At 45.7% G+C, this 18,535-nt stretch overlaps 1 protein-coding gene across 1 annotated transcript; it reads left to right on the top strand.

Moving 5' to 3' along the window:
- The first annotated feature begins 1 nt into the window (after position 1).
- On the top strand, positions 2-17,404 carry ZSWIM3 (zinc finger SWIM-type containing 3). The gene is made up of 2 exons (XM_003936457.3): positions 2-376; positions 14,734-17,404. Exons 1-2 carry the CDS (start codon positions 222-224, stop codon positions 16,667-16,669), a joined length of 2,091 nt encoding a protein of 696 aa, XP_003936506.2. The 5' UTR covers positions 2-221; the 3' UTR covers positions 16,670-17,404.
- The last annotated feature ends 1,131 nt before the right edge of the window (positions 17,405-18,535 follow it).

The following is an 18,535-nucleotide window of genomic DNA, read 5'->3' on the forward strand; positions in this document are numbered from 1 at the left end:
ATTTCCCCTGTCAGATAGCAAAGACACCCGCTTCGTCTTGTAATGCGGTCAGTCCTAGGATTCCTCCTGAGTTCCAGAATAGGCCACCCAGTTGGGGCGGACCCTTAAGGCGTTTTGGGCCCACGACAGCCTGTAAACCCTCATAGTGTGACCTTTGACCCCTGTTGTGATAATTGGGCCCGGGCTGGGACCAGCCCTTAGTGTGGGTTGTGGGGGCGGCCATGGAGCTGGGCAGCTGCTTCAAGACCTATGAGGACTTCAAGGAGTGCTTCAGCGCCTACAAAAGGGAGAACAGGTGCTCCTTCATTCTCAGGGACTGCGTCTCCGTCCGCTTCCACAACCTCAACCATGGCACCTCCATCCGCGAGGACATCCTGTAAGGGCGGGCACGGCGGGGTGGGGCGGGGCAGGAGGGTGGGGAGGAGGCTGGACCTCCGGAGGGCTGCCTGGAGGAGGAGGGGATGCATTGGCTGGCACTGGGCTGCGTGGCCATTCATTCAACAGGCACTCACTGAGCACCTGCTGTGTGCCTTGTGAAGAGAGCTAAGCCTCCACGGCTATCGCTTTTTGACCACCCACTTCCCTTTCACTCCATTCACAGGCTTTTATAGAATTTATAACTGCAATTTCTCCCATATTGTTTTGAGAAGCTGCAGTAACCCAAACACAAAGTATGGCCTTCATAAACGGATAAAAACACCTTGGCGATAATTTCCTTCTTCAGTCTCCTCTTTACAAAACAGTCACATGGTCATTTGAATGTTCGTTCATTCATTCGTTCATTCATTCATTCATTCAGTTTTTAGTTTTTATACATTTTTTGAAACAGGGTCTCTGTCCCCCAAACTAGAGTGCAGTGGCACGATCATATCTCACTGAAGCCTTCAACTGCTGGACTCAAGCGATCCTCCCACCTCAGCCTCCCAAGTAGTGGGACTAGAGGTGCATGCCACCATGCCTGGCCAAATTTTTTTATTTTTGTAGAGACTGGGTCTTGTTACGTTGTCCAGGCTGTTCCCAAACTCCTGGACTCAAGCGATCTTTCAGCGTCTCAAAGTATTGGGATTACAGGCATGAGCCACAGCGCTGGCCTATTCATTCATTTTGTAAATGGTTTTTGAGCTCCTTATATTAACCGTTTTCAAACACTTTCCATGTGCCAGGCAGTGTTCTCTGCTTTATGCATGCTTTACCCTACAGGGCTTTTTTTTCAGAATTGTAGATAAATGTTATTTTTTTCCCATTCGACAGATGAGAAGATTTGACAGATGAGAAGTCAGGCTTAGATGTTAAGACAGAGGTTGAAAACTCAAATACCTTCAGGGTTTAGGCGAAACTACCTATGTAAGAAAGTTTTAACTTTGAACTTTACTTTAAGAAAAAGAATGATGAAATAGCAACCAACACCAGGTCTTTGTGCTAGGGAGGACAGAAGTGTGAATTGGGCAAAATGGAGAGCAGATGCCATCGAATCGGCTCCAGCTGATTGCTGCCATGTGAAAATAAAGATCTAGTGTTGCCAGAATTTTGGTCAAGAGTTGTCAGAAATCCATACTTTATGTGTATTTTTCCATTTAAAAAAATTGAATATCGCCGGGCATGGTGGCTGATGCCTGTAATCCTAGCACTTTAGGAGGCAAAGGCGGGCATATCATGAGGTCAGGAGTTCGAAACCAGTCTGACCAATATTGTGAAACCCCATCTCTAAAAAACAATAAGTAAGTAAAAAAATAAACATTGATCCTTCTGAACCACAGTTCTTAAGTTAAAAAAAAAAAAAAGAAAATAGAGAAAATAAAATTAAAATTGAGTATCTATTCAAATTTTAACTCAGAGCATGTGGGCCAACTCAGAGTTAAAGCATACCTGAGTTTGAGAGTTGGATTGAGATGCTTGGCTAAAGCTCCTCAATTAGAGAGCCAGGCTATATTCTTTCTACTATTCTGAAGTCCAGTGCCATGCTGGGTATAGATGACATAAAGATGAATAAGTGTTCAAACTCTCCCTAGGGAGCTAGAATAAACTTGAACTCAAGCAAACTTGCATGTGATAAATGCTTTAAAAGGAATGTGCAAAAAAAAAAAAAAAAAAACGACTGGGCACAGTGGCTCACTCCTATAATCCCAGCTCTTTGGGAGGCTGAGGCGGGTGGATCATGAGGTCAGGAGTTCGAGACCAGACTGGCCAATATGGTGAAAAAATTAGCAGGACATGTTGGCATGTGCCTGCAGTCCCAGCTACTCAGGAGGCTGAGGCAGGAGAATTGCTTGAACCCGGGAGGTGGAGGTTGCAGTGAGCCAAGATCACACCACTGCACTCCAGCCTGGGTGACAGAGTGAGACTCCGCCTCAAAAAAAAAGAGGAAATGTACAGAGAAAGAAGTGACAAATGACCTGGAAGGTGGGGAAAGTCTTCTCACTGGAATTAATGGTTTCTCTGGGCTGTGAATGAATGTAGAATGCTAGAGTAGAATTGTGGTTGATTACTGAGTAGCATGGAGGCATTTGACCAGAAGTTGCTGTGCAGAAGGACCTGCAGGAGGAAAGACAAGGATACATGAAAGAAAGTAGCATGTTAGAGAAACAGCGAGGGATCCCACGTTTGGCAGGAGGTGAAGTCACTTGTAGTCTAAGGGTCTTTAGATACCATTGTGAGGTGTTTGGACCTTGTCCTTTATGGGTAGGATCTTGCTAAGTAATGAGAGGAATACAAAAATAATAATAATTATTATAATTGCTCCTAAACACCCTTCGGGAAGACCATCCCCAGTGTCTAGCCACAGTGTGGTCCATAGCAGACATTAAATAATTATTGAATGAGTGAGTTATTAAGTGCTAACAATGTGATTCAGGGAAATAGGTGCTGTAGGAACTCAGAAGAGAAAAGTCGCTGCAAGCTAGAGACGTAAGAGTGAAAGGGAGGCTTGAGCTGGGTCCCCAAAGATGGAGAGCTGTCAGAGGTGTATTGGTTTTCTATTTGCCACTCTAGCAAATTACGAGGTTTTAGTGGTGCAAAGCAAAACAAATTTATTATCTTAGAGTTATTTAGGTTAGAAGTCAGACACAGGACTTACCAGGCTAAATCAAGATGTCTGCAGGGCTGCATTTCTGGAGACCCTGAGGAAGAATCCCTTTCCTTTCCTTTGTCACCTCCTAGAGGCTGTCCAACACACCTCGGCTTGTGTCCCCCTTCCTCTATCTTCAAAGCCAGTAGTAGCAGGTTGAGTCATCACATCATTCTGACCTTGCTTCTGTCATCACGTCTCTGACTCCCTCTTTTGCCTCCCTCTTCAACTTTTAAGGATCCTTGTGATTATATTGGGCCCACCCAGATAATCCCAGACAATTTCCCTATTTTGAAGTCAGCTGATAGCAACCTTAATTCTATCTGCAACCTAATTCTCCTTTGCTGTGTAACCTAATATATTCACAGATTCTAGGATTAGGACAAGGACATCTTCAAGGAAACATTCTGCCTGCCACAAGAAGATTAATATCCTGGAGGGAAAAATGGTGTGAGTCAGTGCAGATAGAAACATGGTGTACTTCTATTGGAAAACAGTGATGGGCCAGGCACCATGGCTCATACCTGAAATCCTAATACTTTGGGAGGCTGAGACAGGAAGATTGCTTGAAACCAAGAGTTTGAGACCAGCCTGGGCAAGAAAATGAGATCCCTATCTCCACAAAAAAAAAAATTTAAAAATTAGGAGCCAGGCATGGTGGCTCACACCTGTAATCCCAGCACTTTGGTAGGCTAAGGCAGACAGATGACTTGAGGCCAGTAGTTCTAGACCAGCCTGGGCAACATGCCAAAACTCCATCTCTACAAAAAATACAAAAAGTAGCCAGGCGTAGTGGTGTGTGCCTGTAGTACCAGCTACTCTGGAAGCTGAGGCAGGGGAATTGCTTGAGCTCAGGAGTTTCAGGTTGCGGTGAGCTATGATGACACTACTGTACACTGCACTCTAGCCTGAGCAGCAGAGTAAGATCCTGTCTCAAAAAGAAAAAAAGGGGGGGAGAGCAGTGATGTATGTTTGCATGCATATACGAAAGCCATGAGGAGACACCTCCTTAGCTAGAAGGAAGGATTTATGCTGGAGCAGCAGGAAAGGAAATTGGAAGATTGATAATCAGATTGGTGTGTTGGGGTTTGTTTTGTTTGTTTTAAGAGACAAGGTCTCGCTCTACTGCCCAGGCTAAAGTACAGTGGGAGGATCATAGTTCACCATAACCTTGAAATCCTGGCCTCAAGTAATCTTACTACCTCAGCCTCCCAAGTGGCTAGGACTACAGACGTGTACCCTCACGCCAGGCTAATTTTTTTTAAAAAAGTTTGTTAGAGATAGGATCTTGCTATGTTGCCCAGGCTGATTTCAAACACCTGTTCTCAAGCTGTCCTCCTGCCTTGGCCTCCCAAAGTGCTGGGATTACAGATGTGAGCCACCATGCTGAACCTATTTTTGTTTTTGAAGGTGAGTAATTTTAAAAGTGTTTTTGGGCCAGGTGGAATTCAAACACTTGAACCCAAGGAGGCAGAGGTTGCAGTGAGCCGAGATCATGCCACTGCACTCCAGCCTGGGCAGCACAGGGAGACTCTGTCTCAAAATAAAATAAATAAAGAGTGTTTTTGTTTTTGAGTGATTAACATAATCAATTGTTTTTCTTTTTTTCTTTTCTTTTTTTTTTTTTTGAGACGGAGTTTCGCTCTTGTTGCCCAGGCTGGAGTGCAATGGCGGGATCTCGGCTCACCGCAACCTCCGCCTCCTGGGTTCAGGCTATTCTCCTGCCTCAGCCTCCTGAGTAGCTGGGATTACAGGCACACACCACCATGCCCAGCTAATTCAATTGTTTTTCAAACAGTACAGAAGAGACTAAAAGGGTCACTTCCACTGCATTTTAAAAATCTGTTTATTTCATTTTTTAAATTTATTTACGTATTTATTTATTTATTTATTTTGAGATGGAGTCTTCCTCTGTCACCCAGGATGGAGTGCAGTGGCACGATCTCAGCTCACTGCAACCTCTGCCTCCCAGGTACAAGTGATTCTCCTGCCTCAGTCTCACAAGTAGGTGGGACCATAGGCTTGCACCACCATGCCTGGCTGTTACATTTTTAGGAGAGGCAGGGTTTTGCCATGTTGGTTAGGCTGGTGTTGAACTCCTGACCTCAAGTGATTTACCCGTATCGGCCTCTGAAAGGGCTAGGATTACAGCTGGGAGCCACTGCACCCAGCCTATTTAATTAATTTATTTATTTATTTTCATAGGGACGAGGTCTCACTATGTTGCCCAAGCTGATACTGAATTCCTAGGCTCCAGTGATTCTCCCTCCTCCATCTCCCAAAGTTCTAGGATTACAGGCATGAGCCGCTGTGCCCGGCCCACTGTATTACATAGAGGCAATCAGCATTACCTTCCTGAGAGACACTAAGGCTGAACAAACATGTCTTGTATATGCATATAGATCTTTTTGTTGTTTTAACGCAGGTGGCAGCATACTATTTAGACATAGCCTTCTGTACCTGGCCTTTCTGACCTATCAATATATCTTGGAAATTATTTCACTGTATGGGCAGTTTAACTGATTTTATTTTCATGGTTTCTTTGATTTTTTTTTTTTTTTTTCAGTTGTTTACTGAAAATTTGCTTCATGCTAGTGTCTGGAGATACGTTGTTGAAAAAGATAAACTGAATCTCTACTCTTGTGGAGATAAATACTAATCTATAATCATAGAAATAATAACTTCTTTAAAGTGGTAGTAGAGCTCCAAAGGACAAACCCAGGGTGCTGTGTGGAGGGGTGATGGTGCCACTTATTCTGGTTGTCAGGAACAGTTAAAAGGCAGAGCTAATGGTTAAAAGGAAGAGCTCTGGAGTAAAAGAGAGCACTTCTGCTCTTGATCTTGGGCAAAACTTAACCTCCTGACACAGTTTTATCATTTACAAAATGAGAAGGATGTGGCGATAAGAAAATTCAGGCTAAGGACAGTGGCTCACAGGCCTGTGATCCCAGCACTTGGGAGACCAAGGTGGGAGGATTGCTTGAGCCCAGGAGTTCGAGACCAGCCTGGGCAACATGGCGAGACCCCACTTCTACAAAAAATAAAATAAATTAAACTGGTCGTGGTGGCATGCTCTTGTGGTCCCAGCTACTCAGGAGGCTGAGGCTGGAGAATCACTTGAGCCCAGGAGTTTGAAGCTACAATGAGCCATGTTTTCACCACTGCACTCTAACCTGAGCAACAGAGCCATACCCTGTCTCAAAAAGGAAAAAAAAAAAAAAAGAGAAAGAAAGAAAAAAAGAAAAGGAAAATGCTTGTAACAGCTAAAACAGTGCTCAGTGTTTGCTGAAGCTGTAACTATAGCATACAATAGAAAGTAGTCCTCATTTGAAAGAGAGTCAAAGAAATGTACTCTGGGTATTACCACTAAATGACTAAAAGTTCATATCAAAAATAAAATCAGGTCAAGTTAGAAACATTTTTATTATGCACACAAAAGAACAGTTGGAGATTGGTAAGCTCCAGTCACTGTAGTGAGGGCAGTGTTAATAAAGCCTAAGGGAGGAAGTATTTTGACCTTTTTTGTTATTGGCTGTTATACATTAACATCTGTTTACAGCCAGTAGAGCTGTTCACAGTGTTTTGTCTATAACTGATTCCTTTAATTTTACTGAATCATGCTGACAAGGACGTAAAGCTTTGTGTTTTGTTTATGATTGATTAGAGCTAGCATTTCAGGGACTCAGGATATCTTAAATTCTGGCTATGTGGCTGTGGGCAGTTGGCCTTGGAGTATATCTAAATGTGGCCTTCATTTTCATTTTTCTTGAAGAGCGCTATCAACTGGGAAGAGTCTGTGACTTTACGCTCAGTTTCCCCCTCTCACATTTTTCTGTCAGTTTTTCTTTTTGTTACGCCATTTAGGGGATGTTTCTTACACTATGAAGAACTCAAATGTCTCTCTCCATTGCTGTTCAGGTTAACAGCCTCCATTTATAAACACTTTGTGGGAGCTCATTCCCTTCTCTGCTAGGAACTTGACAGGCATTGTCTCATTTAATCCTACCGCGCCTTTGGCAGGACCCTTGTTATCAGAGTTTTCATTATCCAAGTATTCATAGTCACAAGGTTATATAGAAAAGCAAAAGTCATCACACAAAAATCTTGCTAACTACTTATAAAATTAGTCACTACTTAACCATCCCTCTGCTTATCCCTGCCAGTCCCATTAAGATGTTTGGTAATCAATTTCTGGCTGACAAAGAAATACCATAAGCATCAAGGTAATGCAAATGCAAGTAACACTGACTGCAGACTGAAATGGCACATCTCTCAAAAGTTGCAGGACTAGGTGAAATCCCTGAAAGTGATGATAGAAAACTTTCGGCTTTATACCAGTTAACAAAGGAAGAAGGGAAATCAACAAGGACAATGAGATGATAGAAACTTGAAAAGTAGAGGACTTGCCTAGCAAAAAAATTAAGCCCTTGGGAAACTTAGTAAAGCTCAGAAATATTTTGGCAAAACCATCCTTTGTATGTTGCAAAAGTGAGACAGGAAATGAAGTATGGTGTTTGGGAATTTTTTTTTTTTTTTTGAGACGGAGTTTCGCTCTTGTTACCCAGGCTGGAGTGCAATGGCGCCATCTCGGCTCACCACAACCTCCGCCTCCTGGGTTCAAGCAATTCTCCTTCCTCAGCCTCCTGAGTAGCTGGGATTACAGGCAAGCGTCACCATGCCCAGCTAATTTTTTGTATTTTTAGGAGAGACGGGGTTTCACCATGTTGACCAGGATGATCTCGATCTCTTGACCTCGTGATCCACCCGCCTCGGCCTCCCAAAGGGGAATTTTTTTTTTTTTTTTTGAGGCAGAGTCTCGCTCTCATGCCCAGGCTGGAGTGAAGTGGCAGGATCTCGGCTCACTGCAACCTCAGCCTCCTGAGTAGCTGAGATTATAGCATGTGCCACCGAATCCAGCTAATTTTTGTATTTTTAGTAGAGACGGGGTTTCACCATGTTGTCCCATGTAACCCCAGCTACTCGGGAAACTGAGGCAGGAGAATCGCTTGAACTTGGGAGGCAGGGGTTGCTGTGAGCCGAGATCATGCCCCTGCACTTCAGCCTGGGCAACAAGAGCGAAACACCGTCTCAAAAAAAAAGAAAAGAAATGTTTCTGGGTATGTTTTTGGCTGCAATTAGCTAAAACCCTGACTCAAAATGGCTTATAAATTGCAGATACTTGGAAGCCCAGAGGTGGGCCTCCAAAGGTCATTGTCTCAATAGCCTGGACTCTACACCTTTCCACTCTGCCATGTTCGGGTCTTAGCTTTGTCCTTAGGAAGGCTCCCCACGTGGCACAAATGCAGGAGTCACATCCAGAAGAAAAAGCCTTTCTTGCTGGGGCACGGTGGCTCACGCCTATAATCCCAGCACTTTGGGAGGCGAAGGTGGGTAGATCACGAGGTCAGACGTTCGAGACCAGCCTGGCCAACATGGTGAAACGCCGCCTCTACTAAAAATACAAAAATTAGCTGGGCCTGGTGGCACGTGCCTGTAATCTCAGCTACTCGGGAGGCTGAGGCAGGAGAATCGCTTGAACCCTGGAGGCGGAGGTTGCAGTGAGCTGAGATTGCATCACTGCCCTCCAGCCTGGGCAACATAGTGAGACTTCGTCTCAAACAAAAGGCTTCCTTGATTTCCTGCCGATTGCCTATCAAATTTCTTTGCCCAGAATTGGGCCAATATCCATGCCCATTCCTAATAAGATTACCTTAATTGGCTTAGACGAGCCCTGAAAAACGTAGCTGTGTGGGGGAGGAATGATAACCGAAGAAAATAGTAAGGAAGGGACAGAGGATGTTGAGTTGGCAACCAACAATTCCTGTCATAGCCTTTTAAATTAATTCACTTTAAGTGGTACTGATTATTCATATTGCTATTTCCATATATACATAGATAAGAAATTAGGAGCTTAGAGGAAGTGAAGTGACTTGTCCAAGGTCATACAGCTAAGTGGAATTTCTTTGTTTTTTTTTTTAACTTTTTTTTTTTTTTTTGAGACGGAGTTTCACTTTTTGTTACCCAGGCTGGAGTGCAATGGCGCGATCTCCGCTCACCGCAACCTCCGCCTCCTGGGTTCAGGCAATTCTCCAGCCTCAGCCTCCTGAGTAGCTGGGATTACAGGCACGCGCCACCATGCCCAGCTAATTTTTTGTATTTTTAGTAGAGACGGGGTTTCACCATGTTGTCCAGGATGGTCTTGATCTCTTGACCTCGTGATCCACCCGCCTTGGCCTCCCAAAGTGCTGGGATTACAGGCTTGAGCCACCGTGCCCGGCTTTTTTTAACTTTTTTGAGACAGTCTCACTCTGTCGCCCAGGCTGGAGTGCAGTAGCATGATCTTAACTCACTGCAACCTCTGCCTCCTGGGTTCAAGTGATTCTCCTGCCTCAGCCGCCCAAGTAGCTGAGATGACAGGTGTGTACCACCATGCCCGACTACTTTTTTGTATTTTTAGTAGAGACGGGGTTTCTCCATGTTGGCCAGGCTGGTCTTGAACTCTTGGCTTCAAGTGATCCACCCGCCTCTGCCTCCCAAAATGCTGGGATTACAGGTGTAAGCCCAGCTACTGGAATTAATGATGCAAACTGTTCTTGTTTGCATCCTGAATTCCAAACTTAATTGGTGCTAAGTTGAAGTTATTTCTTTCTGTTTCCCTTAATCTTCTATTAAGATATAACTTGCATTGAAGCACAGAAATCTTTGGGAAGAATTCATTGAGCACCATAGTTTTATTTATCTGAACTTATTTCTGTTTCCCTGGTAAAGGCATAAACTCCCTTCAAGGTCGGGACAAGATTTTATTATATTGTTCTGAATCTCCTTTAGTGCTTATATCTAAGAGCACTTAACCAGGATCTGGAAGGAGTCAGCCAGTCTTGCTTCCTTCCAACCTACTCTGTAGGTGTTTGTGTTTTTCTTTTTTTCTTTTTCTTTTTTTTTTTTTGAGACAGAATTTCACTCTTGTTACCCAGGCTCAAGTGCAATGGCACGATCTCGGCTCAACGCAACCTCTGCCTCCTGAGTTCAGGCAATTCTCCTGCCTCAGCCTCCTGAGTAGCTGGGATTATAGGCACACGCCACCATGCCCAGCTAATTTTTTGTATTTTTAGTAGAGACGGGGTTTCACCATGTTGACCAGGATGGTCTTGATCTCTTGATCTCGTGATCCACCCGCCTCGGCCTCCCAAAGTGCTGGGATTACAGGCTTGAGCCACCGCGCCCGTCCCGGCCTGTGTTTTTCTATTGTAACTACAGAGGTAAAGGCGCCAGTGGTGTCCCCAGTGTCTGGCACTGTGCCTGGCATATACCAGATGCTCTGTGAATGTCACCTGTATGAATGACTGAGGCATAAAAAGTTCTTTCTGTAACATAAGCAGTATAGTAGGAAGATCAATTCTAAGAATTCTCTTAGAAGACTTGGCTTCTAGTCCTAGCACTATTACTCTTACTGACTACAACTTTGGACAAGTCATTTGTTTAATTTCAAACATTTACTGAGTTCTTTATACCAAACACTATACGAGTTGTTCAAAAGGCTACAGATGGATAGTCTCTACTCTCAAAGTCTAGTCAGGGAGAGATTACACAGGAGTGAAATCCCATCTCTGCTAAAAAAGAAAGAAAAAAAAAAATTAGCCAGCCATGGTGGCAGGCACCTGTAATCCCAGCTAGTCAGGAGGCTGAGGCAAGAGAATAGCTTGAACCCAGGAGGCAGAGGTTGCAGTGAGACAACATCACGCCACCTGGACTCCAGCCTAGGTGACAGAGCAAATCTCTGTCTCAAAAAAATAAAAAAGAACAGTATATTTAGAGATCCTTAAGAAAGTTTTGAACCTAACCAATGTGTTGGGAGTCAAGATGAGGAGGGTGAAAATGTGAATTCAGAGAAAGGAGAAATATTTTGAAGGAAGACAGGCAGCATAATGGTTACTGAGTCAGACTGCAGACAGGCAAGCAGTACAAATCCCACGTCCCCAGGTCTTAGCTGGAGGATTAAATCCCAGATTCTCATCCTTGAGAACCTCTTTAAGCTTATTTTCCCATCTGTAAAATTAGATGATAATAGAATCCTTTTCCTGGTATAAAATGATGCACATTAAGGGCTTAATATAGCCCAATATATAATAAATTATCAATACACATAGCAGTGGAAGGGAAGAATTAAAAGACTTGTTAACATACTGGATGTAGGTGAGAAAGAAGAATCATAAAGAACATCCAGTTTCCCACCCTGGGAGGGGCAGACATAAATGGAGCCAGGAATGGTACAAAGAGCTTTGTGGTTGGCACTCACTAGTATCTTTCTTTGGAATAGCTCAACAAATGTGCACTCGATGCACATAAAGTCAATATAACTTGATAAGCTAGAGTTAGGCTAAGATGTTGAGTCAGCAGAAGGGTAGTGCCCAATTAAAGGCTGGAGGAAGGCTTCCTAGAAAAGATAATGGGTGCATGTAGTCCTGGAGGATGAGCAAGCTTTGAGAGGAGGGAAGGTAGGAAAGGAATTACAGACAAAGGGGCAAATATGCACAAAGGGGAGACAGCATGGTGAATACACAAAGTTGTAGGCATTTCTAGGACACAAAAAACAAGGCGATGGAAACAAGGCTGGAGAGACAGGCAGAGATCAAACAGTGGTCACACCTGGCTGGCCTCACTATACTACTGGAATTCTCCAGCCCTTCCTGGCCCAGAGCTAGAGCTGGCACTACCCCCACACTGGGCACACTATAGGCACAGACACTCTCAGCCCCAAGCCCCTCCACCCTGTTACTGTGAAACACACATCCTGTTTTCCTAAGCTTGCCCCACAGGTTGAGCAAACTGGACCAACTGGATTCGAGTATTTGGAAAAGTGCAGGTGGGGCTTCTAGGCTATGCCACATCAGGCCAGGGGCTGAGATTTTTTTCCCTTCCCCTGGTCTTTGGGCTGGGACACTCCCTGAGGAGGCAGGGGTGTGATCCTTCCCACCCACTGGTGGTCCATGATTCATTCATCCAGTACATCATCCATAAGAACCTGCTAAAGGCACAGCATTGTGTTAGGTGCTTGGACTACCCTGAGGAATAACCATCCTAACACGTGAGGACATCCCCATCCAACTGGAAAGGCACTGGATAAACATCTAAGAAAAGTCACAAGGCATAAAAGCTGTGATAATAACAGCTAATTTGTATTTAGCATAAACAAAAGGCTGAGCCAATCTCTGGACTAAATATTTTGCCTGTGGCTCATTTAATCTTAATAACAACCCTAATGAGATTACCTCACTTTATGATGAGGACACTATACACAGAGAGGTGATTGACCTGCCTGAGGTTGAACAGTTTATGAGTAGTAGAGCCAACATTCAAATCCAGTCAGCCTCCAGTGACCCCTCTTTAGCCACTAGGTACAGTGCCACCCAGAGAACCTGGTAACCCTTATAAATAAATGCTATGAATTCAGAGGCAGGAGCAATTACTATGACTTGAGGGTATCCACAAAGACTTTCTAAGAAGGGGGACCTGATTTGGGCCTTGAAACTGGCTGAATAGAGATAGGAAAAGAACAGATACTCAAGTTAACTGACCCTCTCTTTTGAATCGTCACTTTCAGCCTAGAATGACGAAGCTAGAAAAGACTGTAAATATTATCTAGCCCAGTGGTTATCACATTTTCTTAGGATGTGGACATTTTTCTTTAAATGAAACATGAGCAGAAGCCAGGGGCAGTGGCTCATGCCTGTAATCACTTCTACTTGGGAGGCTAAGGTGGGGGGATTGCTCAAGCCCAGAAGTTTGACCCCAGCCTGGGCAACAGCAAGACCTTGTCTCTGGCCGGGCATGGTGGCTCAAGCCTGTAATCCCAGCACTTTGGGAGGCTGAGGCGGATGGATCACAAGGTCAAGAGATCGAGACCATCCTGGCCAACATGGTGAAACCCCGTCTCTACTAAAAATACAAAAATTAGCTGGGCATGGTGGTCGCACGCCTGCAGTCCCAGCTACTCGGGTGGCTGAGGCAGGAGAATTGCTTGAACCTGGGAGGTGGAGGTTGCAGTGAACCAAGATTGTGCCAATGCACTCCAGCCTAGAGCCTGGTGACAGAGTGAGACTCTGTATCAAAAAAAAAAAAAAAAAAAAAAAGACCTTGTCTCAAAAAAGAAAGAGGCCAAGCACGGTGCCTCAAACCTGTAATCCCAGCATTTTGGGAGGCTGAGGTGGGCAGATCACTTGAGGTCAGGGATTTGAGACCAGCCTGGCCAACATGGAGAAACCCTGTCTCAACTGAAAATACAACAATTAGCCAGGTGCAGTGCTGCAAGCCTGTAGTCCCAGCTGCTCAAGGGGCTGAGGCAGAAGAATCATTTGAACCCTGGAGGTGGAGGTTTCAGTGAGCCAAGATCATATCACTGCACTCCAGCCTGGGTGACAAAGCGAGACTTTGTCTCAAAAAAAAAGAAAGAAAGAAAGATGAGCATTAATCTTGTCCCTTCAAGAGGAGCACCAAACATACTGTAACCTCAAAAGGCCCAGAAAAGTTCAGTTGAGAATCATTGATCTAGTCCAATGTCCTTGGAACCTCACTTTTATCTTTGCTATCTCGAGAAGGAAGAGACAGGAGCAGTTTCCAAAAGACACAAATGATGGGGACATTTTAAACAGGGAGTAACCAGCTGAGCATTCTGCTGCTGCCTCTTGTCTATTTGCCCTTGTGTCCTGCCTCAGCATGAATTGTGGGCAGCTACAAATGGCAACAGAGAGAATGGAGTTGGGGCTTAAAAGTGCTATAGAGGCATATGAAGGGAGCTGCAGTTGGAGAGGCTCTTAAAGAAAGAGCTGACAACTTTGGGACTGGAGAGTTAATGTAAATCTCTTCTTCATAGGAATTTGTTGCTGTTATTGTTTTTCCCCCTGATACAACCCCAGGAGATCCTGAGAGCACATGCCCTGATTTGGTAGTTTTTTTAATTTTAATTTTTTTTTTAAATTAGAGACAGTCTCTTGCTGTTTTACTCAGGGTGATCTTAAGCAGTCCTCCCACCTTGGCCTTCCAAAGTCCTGGGATTACAGGCATATGTTAGAGTACCCAGCTTTCCTTCTTTCTTTAATTCTATTAATATATAAATCCTTTACTTTTTTTAAAAAAAAGGGATAGGGTCTTGCTCTGTTACTTAGGCTGGAGTGCAGTGGCAAAAGCATAGCTAACAGCAGCCTCAAACTCCTGAGCTCAAGCAGTACTCCAACCTCAGCCTCCCGAGTAGCTGGGACCACAGCTGGTAACCACTACACTTGGCCCTACAGGGTTTTTCTTCTGTTTGTTTTTTTGAGATAGGGTCTCACTCTGTTGCCCAGGCTGGAATGCAGTGGCATGAACATGGCTTACTGCAGGCTTGACCTCCCAGGCTCAAGCAATCCTTCTTCTTCAGCCTCCTGAATAGCTGGGACCACAGGAACATGCCACCGCTCCTGGCTGATTTTTAATTTTTTTGTAGAGCCAGGGTCTCGCCATCTTGCCCAGGCTGGTCCCAAGCTCCTGGGCTCAAGTGATCCTCGCACCTCAGCCTCCCAAAGTGCTGGGGTTATAGGCATTCGCCACTGCACCCGGCCCCCTTCAGGGTTTTATCTTTATAAGGGGTGGGGGGTGGTCAGCACCTTTCTCATTGTCACCGCTACCTTCCCTAGGTATGTGCAGGTGAAATTTGTCTGTATTCGGACCCAGTCAAACAGGAAGAGAACACGGGAGGCAGACATGTGCCCAGCATACTTGCTCCTAAAGTACAACGAGAGACTAGATAGACTGTTTATCAGTGAACTAAACACACAGCACATACATGGTGACTCTAAAGTGGCTAGTCCTTCAGAAGACACCACTGGCAAATCTCAAAAGACAATGTGCCTGCAGAGACTCCAGCCTGTGCAGCCCACAACCAAAAAAGACCTTGACACTGCTGAGAAGTCCTTGGTGGAGCCATCGTTTTGCCTGGATAAGGTACAAGTGTCCTCAAAGCCAGAGCAGGAAGGCATCACTCCTTCCGACCTGGCCAAGATAGCAAAAGTGATGAAGAACTTCCTTAAGGTAGATGAGGGTTCCATGGCTTCCTTCAGTGTGGGTGACAGCCAAGACCTGGACCGGCTCAGCTTCCAGAGCAGTAAGATGAGCGACCTATTCATCCGCTTCCCAGAGAATCTCTTGCTACACCGGGTGGAGAACACCCAGGGCCACATCCTCTATGCTTTCTTGGTGGAGAACAAGGAACGAGAAAGTCGCGTGGTGCACTTTGCTGTGCTCAAGGCCGAGACAGCCACCTCTGTGGCCAAGATGCTGAGCATCTTCACAGAGTTCAACTCCGATTGGCCCAAGGTCAAGGTGGTCTTTGTGGACCCTTCATTCCATCACCGGGCTATCCTGCAGGAGATCTTTCCTGCGGCCCGCATCCTCCTTTCCATCTACCACACAACCCGACTCTTAGAGAAGAAGTTGCATCGTAGCTCAGCAAATCCATCCTTTAAAAGGCTCATGAAGGAAGCCCTGCGGGAGGCCGTGTTTGTCACTTCCGAAGCCAGCCTGAAAAATCTCTGCCAGATGTCCCAGGCCCTGCTAGATGAGGATCTCTTCAACTTCCTGCAGGCCCACTGGTTCACCTGTGAACTGCTGTGGTACATGCACGTTAGGAAGGGCCTGCTTGCATGTAATACCTACATGGACAGCCTAGACATTGTCACCAGCAAGGTGTCAAGCCTCTTTCGGGAACAGCAGTCCCTGTTGGACTGTATCCTCTGCTTTGTGGATTACATAGACTTCTTTAATACCAAAGGCTTGAAGAATTTGCCCACAGCTCCTCCCAAGTTAAAGAGAGCTCGGCCAGCAAGCATGCCACTGAAGTCCAAGAAGGGTTTTGGAATCTGCGGAGGGAGCCTCAACAGGCTCCCTGTAGAAGAGACCAAGCCAGACCCACAGCAGGTGCATGTGCAGCAGCAGTCACAGGTGCTGCCCTCTCAGGTTGGCATGCTAGACACCTTGCACCAGAGTGGCTCCGAACTAGCCTACAAGCTGTGCCACAATGAGTGGGAGGTGGTACAGAACTCCACCCACCTGGTGGACATGGCTGGCTCTTCCGTGGATGTTCAGCTACTAGAGGACTCTCACCAGGTTAGCAAAGACGGCTGTAGCTGCAGCTGTTCCTTTCAGCAGTGGTACCACCTGCCATGCCGACACATTTTGGCTCTGCTGCACACCAGCCAGCAGCCAGTTGGGGAAGCCATGGTGTGCCGCCGGTGGCAAAAGAAGTACCAGCACCTCCTTGGGCCCAATGGGGAGCTCCAGGATCGTGGTGCAGTTGCAAACACAGACCAGCCTGAGAAGCAAGGACGGAATGACATGATTCAGGACCTGAGCAGGGAGTTAGCAAACCTGCTCATGCAGACTGAGGGGCCAGAGCTGGAAGAACGCTACTCCACCCTGCGCAAGATTGTGGATATCTGGGCTGACACCTCCCAGCCATCTGAGTTCCTTCATCAGCCAGGAGACTTTAAGGACGTGGGCCGCCTGCCTTTCCTCTGGGAAAAGCAAGAAGAGGAGGAGGGATTCCCTCCTGCTGCAGCTGTGATGCATTATTGAAGCACTTTAGCTGAGGCATTGGACCACAAACACTTCTCCTTGGAAGTGTGAGAGTTTAAAGTGGGCAGGACATGCTAGGGGTCAGCATTTTAGCCAATGTCTTCCTAGGTAGGGCAAGGAATATTGTTACAGTAGAGAGGAGAGGAACTCCACTGTGTGACAGTCCTTTCAATCTGCCCCTTTGCAGCCCTACCTTTGGCATTCCTTGGGAGCCTCATTCGTTGTTCAAGGCCAAAGTTATCTCTGCTGCAAGGTCACCCTCTTCCTCCCCCGACCCCTGAGATCAGACCTGATTTGCCCTGCAAAAAATGAATTCCTGCCTCAGAATAGGGTGAGACAAAATAGGTCTGGAAAAAGGGCCTGTTTTCAGGGACAAAGGGAGTGAGGGTGATCTTTGGCTATTGCTGCTCTTTGTGAAGAATCTGTTATTTGTAACTTTTTATTCATATTAAAGTTGTTTTTAATAAAATGAAACAAGCAAGGGAAATGTGTTCTGCTTGATGAGGGAAGGAAGAGGAATTGCATAGCAATAGGACTGGACTTTACTGTCAGGAAGTGAGTGCTCTAGGGTGGATTTATTAATTTTAAAGAAAATTGAGGTTAGGTACAATGGCTCATGCCTTTAATAACAACACTTTGGGATGTAGAGGTGGGTGAATCACCTGAAGTCAAGTGTTCAAGACCAGCCTGGCCAACATGGAGAAACCCTGTCTTTACTAAAAATACAAAAAATAATCGGGCATGGTGGTGTGCCTGTAATCCCAGCTACTTGTGAGGCTGAGTCAGGGGAATCACTTGAACCCAGGAGGCAGAGGTTGCAGTGAGCCGAGGTCACAGTGAGCCAAGATTATGCCACTGCACTCCAGCCTGGGTGACAGAGTAAGACTCAGGAAGAAAACGGAGGAAGGGAAAGAAAATTGAGTGTTAGCAACCTAATGGGGTCGTGGAGCCAAATAGAACCTGATGTCTCACATTCAAGGATTTAGCAATCTGCCTCTTTCTTTGGCCCCTTCCTACAACCAAGCCTTCAAGGTTGATTTCAGGTTGCCTTATATTCTAGCAGGAAGAGGCCAGATAGACTGGGGGTGGGTGGGAAGAAACCTGAATCTTAGACTTGACTACCAGCAACTTGCTGGGGAACTGTGGGCAATTTCTTTGACCTGTTTCCTCTGTAAAAGTTAGCATGTTGCGGGGGGGGGGGGGGGGAATCAGCATGTTGGCCTGTCCTAATTCCAAATTTCCCCTCTAGGTTTACATAACCAACTTTTTTGGGGGGATAGAGTTTCACTCTTGTTGCCCAGGCTGGAGTACAATGGCACAATCTGGGCTCACTGCAACCTTCGCCTCCCGGCTTCAAGTGATTCTTCTGCCTCAGCCCTCTGAGTAGCCGAGATTACAAGCATGCACCACCACGCCCAGCTAATTTTTTGTATTTAGTAGAGATGGGGTTTCACCGTGTTGGTCGAGCTGGTCTTGAACTTCTGATCTCAGGTGATCCACACGCCTCGGCTTCCCAAAGTGCTGGGATTACACGTGTGACCTACAGCGCCCAGCCTATTAACATTTTCTTTTCTTTTTTCTTTTCTTTTTTTTTTTTTTTTGAGACGGAGTTTCGCTCTTGTTACCCAGGCTGGAGTGCAATGGCGCGATCTCGGCTCACCGCAAACTCCGCCTCCTGGGTTCAGGCAATTCTCCTGCCTCAGCCTCCTGAGTAGCTGGAATTACAGGCACGCATCACCATGCCCAGCTAATTTTTTGTATTTTTAGTAGGGACGGGTTTTCACCATGTTGACCAGGATGGTCTCGATCTCTTGACCTTGTGATCCACCCGCCTCGGCCTCCCAAAGTGCTGGGATTACAGGCTTG

This window comes from Saimiri boliviensis, chromosome 9, assembly GCF_048565385.1.
Source record: "Saimiri boliviensis isolate mSaiBol1 chromosome 9, mSaiBol1.pri, whole genome shotgun sequence".
In the NCBI taxonomy this organism is placed as follows: Eukaryota; Metazoa; Chordata; class Mammalia; order Primates; family Cebidae; genus Saimiri; species Saimiri boliviensis.

Bases quoted from the DNA above. Each gene is read 5' to 3' on its own strand.
- ZSWIM3 (XM_003936457.3), top strand. From the start codon at position 222: ATGGAGCTGGGCAGCTGCTTCAAGACCTATGAGGACTTCAAGGAGTGC. The intron at 377-14,733 runs GTAAGGGCGGGC...TACCTTCCCTAG, and splicing joins TCCATCCGCGAGGACATCCT to GTATGTGCAGGTGAAATTTG.